Genomic DNA, 6472 nt, shown 5'->3' on the forward strand with positions numbered 1-6472 from the left:
GAGTACCCAGGGAGGTGAAGAAGTTCCATAGATGCAATATTTGCCTTGAAAAGATGTGTTTGAATGAAGTAATATATTTCATCCCACCTTCATTCACTAGCCTATAAACCAAGCACACAAGATATTTGAAGGTGGCCCTTTGGCAAAAAGCTTCTGGAGCAGGACATGCCCTTTCCCATGTGTCTGGGAAGGACCCTGAGGGGCTGCAACCTCTGCTCACCCAAACTGGACTGGTCTACAAGCAGGAAAATGGCCTCATTACCCTGAACACCCCTGCAGTGATGGATAATTTGCTGCTGCCCAGAGGTGAAACAGAGTAAGAACAAAGTGTTTTGTGCAATTGGAGCCATGGATGCGCTTGGGCTGTCCAGCCAATGGATGGACCAACAGAGGCTTGTGCATCCCTTGTGCCCCACGGCTCTGCTACACCCCTTCACGAACGTGTCTCCTGGACCCAGGCTTGCTTCAGGCTGTCTGGCAATAATGCACAGACTTGGGCAAGACGAGTCTCCTGGAGCCATGGGACAGCCAGGCTGGTGGCTGGAGAATACACCCATCTCGTTCACATGGAGACCTTACCGTTGGGTGGTGTGAAGAACCTGGCACAGTTGTAGTAATCCAGAGATACAGGCTCCCTGCAAGAAGAGCAGCTGCTGTTAGCTCCTCCTGCCCAAGGCAGCCCACGGGCTTCCCAGTCTGGAGAGCCAGGACTGCACTGGGACCAGTACGGCTCTGCTCAATCGTGCTGGTGAGCAGCAACCAGCTACTTACACGTAGGCAGCGTCCCCTCGCAGGCAGTCCTCTGCAAGCACAAAGGGTTTGTTGTCAGCACACCATACCATTGCATAAACTCAAACCATGTCCCAAAGCCCAGCTGGACAAGGTCCCTGAGCACAACTAGAGCTGAGGTCCCCAGAAAGCCCCAGCACAGCCCCAAAGGCCATCTGCGAGCAGAGCTGGGAGGCTGGAGCAGGGGGAGGCAGCCCTGATCCACCCCAGACCCTGGGCTTGTCACTTCTCATGGACAGATCCTGCCAGCTGGCAGGGAGATCAGGAATATCCTCCCTGCTTTGGGACAGGAGAGCACAGCCCCACACACCAATAATCCTCTTAGGGCAGGTGCCAGCTCATGCTGTCCAGGGAGGGAGTGGGGGGCTCACGAGCATCTCGTCCTCCTCCGCTCTGACCTCTAATCAGATCAGCACACATCTTATAAATCAATCTCTAAATTAACCAAGCCGGAGCTCTGCCAGCTGTAGTGTCAGCTGCCAGCACGCTCCTCACCCCAGTCCCCTCTCCTCGGCCACCTTCCCTCCCTGCTCCCCAGGTGTGTGGCTGCAGCATTTACCTGTCAGGAAGTTCTGATAGCGGGACTCGGTCCTGCTCCCTGGGAAAAAGCAGAGGGACAGGTCATGCTGGGGCTCGGGGTGAGCGATGGGAACCATTAGATGATGGACCCACTGAGCATCTTGGCATCAGCAGCTCTGTCCCACTCAGCTTTTTGCTTGGGGCTGGGGGACATGGCTGCAAGGTTGGACACTCCAGGTCAGAGGTGTTGGGACAACCAGGGGTGATATTTTAACTAGCCTCTCCCTGTGGCTCTAACCAGGACTAGTCAACCATAGCAGGGTGAGCGCTGGATGTTAAACCCAGACCCAGGCGAGTTCTTATCAAGTGTCACTGTGCAGACCAGACACCAGCTGGTGGGTAGGTGCTAACAACAGCAGTTAATTTTATCATCACCCAGCTCGTTTCCAGGATAAGCCCTGCCCACAGTCCCGCCAGTGAGTCAACAGCCTCTCAGAAGCTCCATCTTCCCAAAACGAGTGGGAGCTCCCAGCCAGCACCTACACAAACGAGCCGAGATTTGAAACATCCCATTTATGAATTCTGTGGTAGGTGCTTCCCCCATGGCTGCATGGATGAGGAGAGCATTGAACCGGTGCCCATCCTGGGGGAGATACTCACCGTATCCAGCATGGCAGGAGGCACCGAGCTCCTCGGTGGGTTTCCTGAAATAGAGAAAAGGGAACTAAAATCCCAGGTCTGAGCAAACCGTCCCAGGGCTTACAAACCACAGCAATGACTAAGCCAGAAGGACCATGTGTGAAACTTCCCCATACAGGAACCACATCAAGCAATGGGAAGTGAAGAGTTTGGGGTCAAATCCCAAGATGGGAATAGCTGTGCCTGAATATTGCAGCAGGGTTATTGTGGCTGGGTAGTTCTTGAGGGGTTTTGGTGATGGGGAGAAGGGGATTTCTCATGTCAAACTGCTTCTTAGCAAATAGCCATTCCTTTTCCATGATGCACCTATTGTGGACAGCCACAGCTCCTCTCCTTGGGGTCACTTTAAATGGTTGACAGTAAAATGCAGTCAGACTGAAGAATATTCTGAAAAAGTCTAAATTCACTATTGACCATCAATAAGTTAAGCAACCTGATCTGGTTGAAGATGTCCCTGCTCACTGCAGGGGGGGTTGGACTTGATGGCCTTTAAAGGTCCCTTCCAACCCAAACCATTCCATGATTCTAAGTAAAGCCCAAGCCACATCTATAGGCTCCAGAACCCAATCCCAAATCCTGAACATCTGTACCTGTTGGGTGAACTTCATCCAGCCTTGGCTCTACAACTAGGTTTCGTTTGGGTTTTTTTACTTACCTTACTATTGATAAGTTTTCAGGTTCCTTAATTTGTTCCAGCCTTCGAGTCATAGCTAGCACCAAGAACAAAACAAGATGTTAACAATTAGGGTAGCAGCAGATATTTAAATGAGCACAGAGCATCCACCAGAGAGGATTCCCAGGTACCAGTAAGCATTTTTCTAACATATCCCAAAACACCTTCCAAAGTGTTCCTTAGAAGTACATAGTGGCCAAAATGAGAAACAAAGAGGAAAAGCTGGTGTCTGTGCAGACCAGAGCTAGTAGACACACCCTGGAGGAAGCTACAATCCCAACGTCTGCCTTAGGTCCTATTTTCCCCCAAACCCACTTGATTTGGCGGCCTTTCCCATGCTTAGCACCAGTAGATCATCAGCTTTGGTCAGGCTGGGCTGAAGCAGAGACTCGTAGGGGGTTTGTGGGGCTCAGACCCAGCAAGGTCCCAAGGAAAGGAGCAGCCCTGCAGAGCCCATCTGCAGACGGTGACATTTAATACAGACCCCATCAGCAGCTCCTATCAGGAGAACAATCAAAAGGTCAGCACCTAACCCAGCCTGCCGCAGGAAGCAGCCAGGGGTGATGATAAGTGAGTCACTCCTGTCGATTCGGGTTCCCCCACACTGTCCTTTCCAGAGGGTGAACAGGGCGGTTTGAAGAGCCTGAGTTCACGAGGCGCCGCGTTTCAGTGACTTGTTGTCAATGTGAAGGGAGATTTTTTTCCTAGAGCTCAGAATTCACATCCCTAGAAGCACCTAAGGTGGTTTTAACCATGTTGGTCTCATAATTTCACTGCCTGGCTTCAAGGTGACCCTTTTATTTTTACTTCCCCATCCCCGATCTGTGCACACGGGATCTCGACACGCAGAAGCCCCATGCAATGTTCATACTCACTAGAATGCGACCGAATCACCTCAAACCTCTGCTGGCTTTTGAGCCTGGAAAAAATAGAGGTACAACCTCAGCTGAATTTTGGGGTCTATGACAAGGAAAACCACAGAATCACAGAATGGTGGGGGGTTGGAAGGGACCTCAGGAGATCATCCACTCCAACCCCCCTGCCAAAGCAGGTTCCATACACCAGGTTGCACAGGAAAGAGTCCAGGGGGGTTTTGAACATCTCCAGAGATGGAGACTCCACACCCTCTCTGGGCAGCCTGTCCCAGGCTCCATCACCCAAAATCAATATAAGAGCTGCCTGTTTGGTGAGCAGAGGGATGAGAGCAGAACCTCCATGCTGGGCTTGGTGAAACACCAAGGGGCATTGCTCAGCAGGTCATGCAGGACCCACATGAGCTGGGAGCAGCTTCCCAGACTCCTCTTTGACACTTTAAAGCCAAGATGTGCTTATGGACCATTGGCAGAGCAGCTGACATTAGCCAAGGGATGGACCCAGGGATGAGGAAAACATCATTTAGGATAATTCCTTCTCTGACAATTCATGCACTAATCAAGGCCAGGAGAGCATTTCACCCAGAAAAACCTGGGTGTTCACCCCCAAAATGGCTCCTAAACCCACTGCTTCACCTCAGCTGCTGTCCCTGCCCCTCCCAACATCCTTTAACATCAACCTGAAATAAATAACATCCATGATCAGCAATAAAAATAACACACATGGCCAATAACCTCTTTGCTTTTTAGTTAAAAGGAGAGCTGCTCTTCAGAGCACAACAGGAGTCAACGGCTCTTCTACTGCAGGTGCACACGGGCACTTATTAACTCTGATTTGGGGACCCTACAAGCATCCCTTTCCTACCCTGTTTTCATTCAGGTCACCCCCCCGTCCCACAGCAACAGGGCTGGCTGGGAGATGCGGTGTGAGATGATGGACCTCACTGCAAAGGCTGCAAATAGCCAGAGTTAAACCACTTTGCCTGCAAAAAGCCCTGACTAACCCAAACCAGATCTCTGAACAGAGCACACGACACCACGAGCCTGAGGTCAAACCAACCCATCCAGGTATAAATGTCAAGAAATCAGGATGATTTGGGATGAGCCCGCAGGGGACGGAGCCTGCGCTGGCTTTGCCATCTCTCTGATGACCACACCGAAGCCTTTTCCCTCATCCTGGGGCAGAAGCAAACACCCCAACCCCACAGAGGCCTTCCCAGAGCCCCTCTGCACCATGTTTGCTCCTCTCGCAAAGGTTAAAAACCAGCTTTTTTTGTTTTCCTTTATATCATTCAGCTGTGGTTTGTCTGTTGCTGAAGGAAATAAGGGGGTGTGTGTGTGTACGATGCGTTTCCTCCGGTGCTCATGCTGCAGGTCGGTGGTTGCTCTGGCACAGGGTCTTGTTTCTGAAGTTTCCAACCTCTCTACCTCATCTTGGGACATGATGGGACGGGATAAGGACTTGCCCTTCCAATTCTTCCAGATCGTTTTTCCAACTAATTAATAACTCATAAGCATCATGGTAAGAGCTTCAGTTTAATTTCAGATGATTCTTTGTAAAGGCCCCTGGGCTGGGACGCGCTGCCCTGCACACCCCGTTCTCGGGTTCTTTTATTCGATATAAATCTGGATTTGAGCTGTGAGGTGTGGAGCAGGGCTGGCTCCAGCCAGGATCTCACCCCGGCTGAGATGTTTCAGGGAGAAGAACAATTATGAAAGGCAACTTACTGGTTCCTCCACTCACTTGGCTGCTTCTCTCGCTTGGTAGCTGGATGAGAAGGAAAAACAAAACAAAACAAAACAAACTTTTAGAAAAGGTTAATTTGGGAGTTAAAGATCAGAGAGACCAATAAAACACATCCACAAAACTTCAACCCGGAGCACAAGAGGACAGCGGAGGCAGCAAGCAGCCCTTGTGATAAAATTTTGGGTTTTTGTTTGGGGTTTGTTTGGTTGTTTGTTTGTTTTTCAAAAAACCATGTTTAAATTGTAGTATTTGTCCCAGCCAGTGCAAAGCCATCAAGGCACCTGTTCCTGCCTAAAGAACCCCAAACTGCAGCCTGGGAAAACCCACTCAGAGCTACAAGGTGGGATCAAAACCCTACTGGGGTGGGTGCTCACCCCACTCTCTTTGTATTTAATGTATTTAATACACATTAAATTAATATCTATTTAATTTAATACTCGTATGTATGAATTTATCCCCCAGACTCTCCCTCCGTGCCTGCTCTCCTCCTGCCTGTCTGCCCCAGGATTTGTGCATTCAGAGATGCTCCTCTTGTGTGGGATGTCCCAAAGCCACCCACCACTGTGACCACAGAGAGGGGTCTCCAGCCCAAAGTGTTGTACCTGTCCCAGGGAATGGGTGCTGCAGGGTTGGGGGGTCCTTCCCCCCCAGCTGCTCTCTGGCCACCAGCAGTGACCCTTCCCAGTTCAAGCTGCTGGGAGCATCTCTGCGAGGGAAAAGCTCCCCGAGCCAGAGCAGGGCTGAGCAGAAACAAACCCACTCAGAGAGGACATCCCAAGGGGAAAGGGTCTGCCTGGTCAGGGCAGGACCCCAAAACATGTGGGCAGGACCCCTAGGGATGTGGGCAGGACCCCAAAGCACATGGGCAGGACCTTACCAGAGAGGTGGCACTTGACGCAGAGGCTGACAGCCGCCCCGAGCAGCATCAGCGCGGTGGCTGCCCACAGCAGCTCCATGGCCCGGCCGCATCCAGCCTGAAGCACAGAGCCGAGGGGAGCCCCGTGAGCTGCTGTACCCCACCAAAAAGCCAGGTGGGGTTTGACTTCACACCCCCAAAGAGCCGGGTGTTCGCCGAGGGTGCAAATGAGACGTCAGGGTTCTGTGACGGGTGGCAGTGGCAATGTCCTGTCCTTGCTGCTCCGTCTGAGGGGCTGCCCACACACTGGCAGCTCC

The 6472-nt window shown here is 51.6% G+C and overlaps 1 protein-coding gene across 1 annotated transcript in view; it reads right to left on the reverse strand.

Annotated features, from left to right (window-relative positions):
* Positions 1-6255, reverse strand: part of LAT2 (linker for activation of T cells family member 2) — a 9244-nt gene extending 2989 nt beyond the window's left edge. The window contains exons 1-6 of the mRNA XM_029086447.1: positions 6177-6255; positions 2663-2717; positions 1969-2012; positions 1349-1387; positions 772-802; positions 580-635 (exon numbers count right to left, since the gene is read on the reverse strand). Coding sequence (XP_028942280.1) covers positions 580-635; positions 772-802; positions 1349-1387; positions 1969-2012; positions 2663-2717; positions 6177-6255 — 304 coding nt within the window. The remainder of the gene's footprint in view (positions 1-579; positions 636-771; positions 803-1348; positions 1388-1968; positions 2013-2662; positions 2718-6176) is intronic.
* Positions 6256-6472: the final 217 nt, after the last annotated feature.

Source organism: Antrostomus carolinensis, unplaced genomic scaffold (assembly GCF_000700745.2).
Source record: "Antrostomus carolinensis isolate BGI_N321 unplaced genomic scaffold, ASM70074v2 scaffold52908, whole genome shotgun sequence".
NCBI lineage: Eukaryota > Metazoa > Chordata > Aves > Caprimulgiformes > Caprimulgidae > Antrostomus > Antrostomus carolinensis.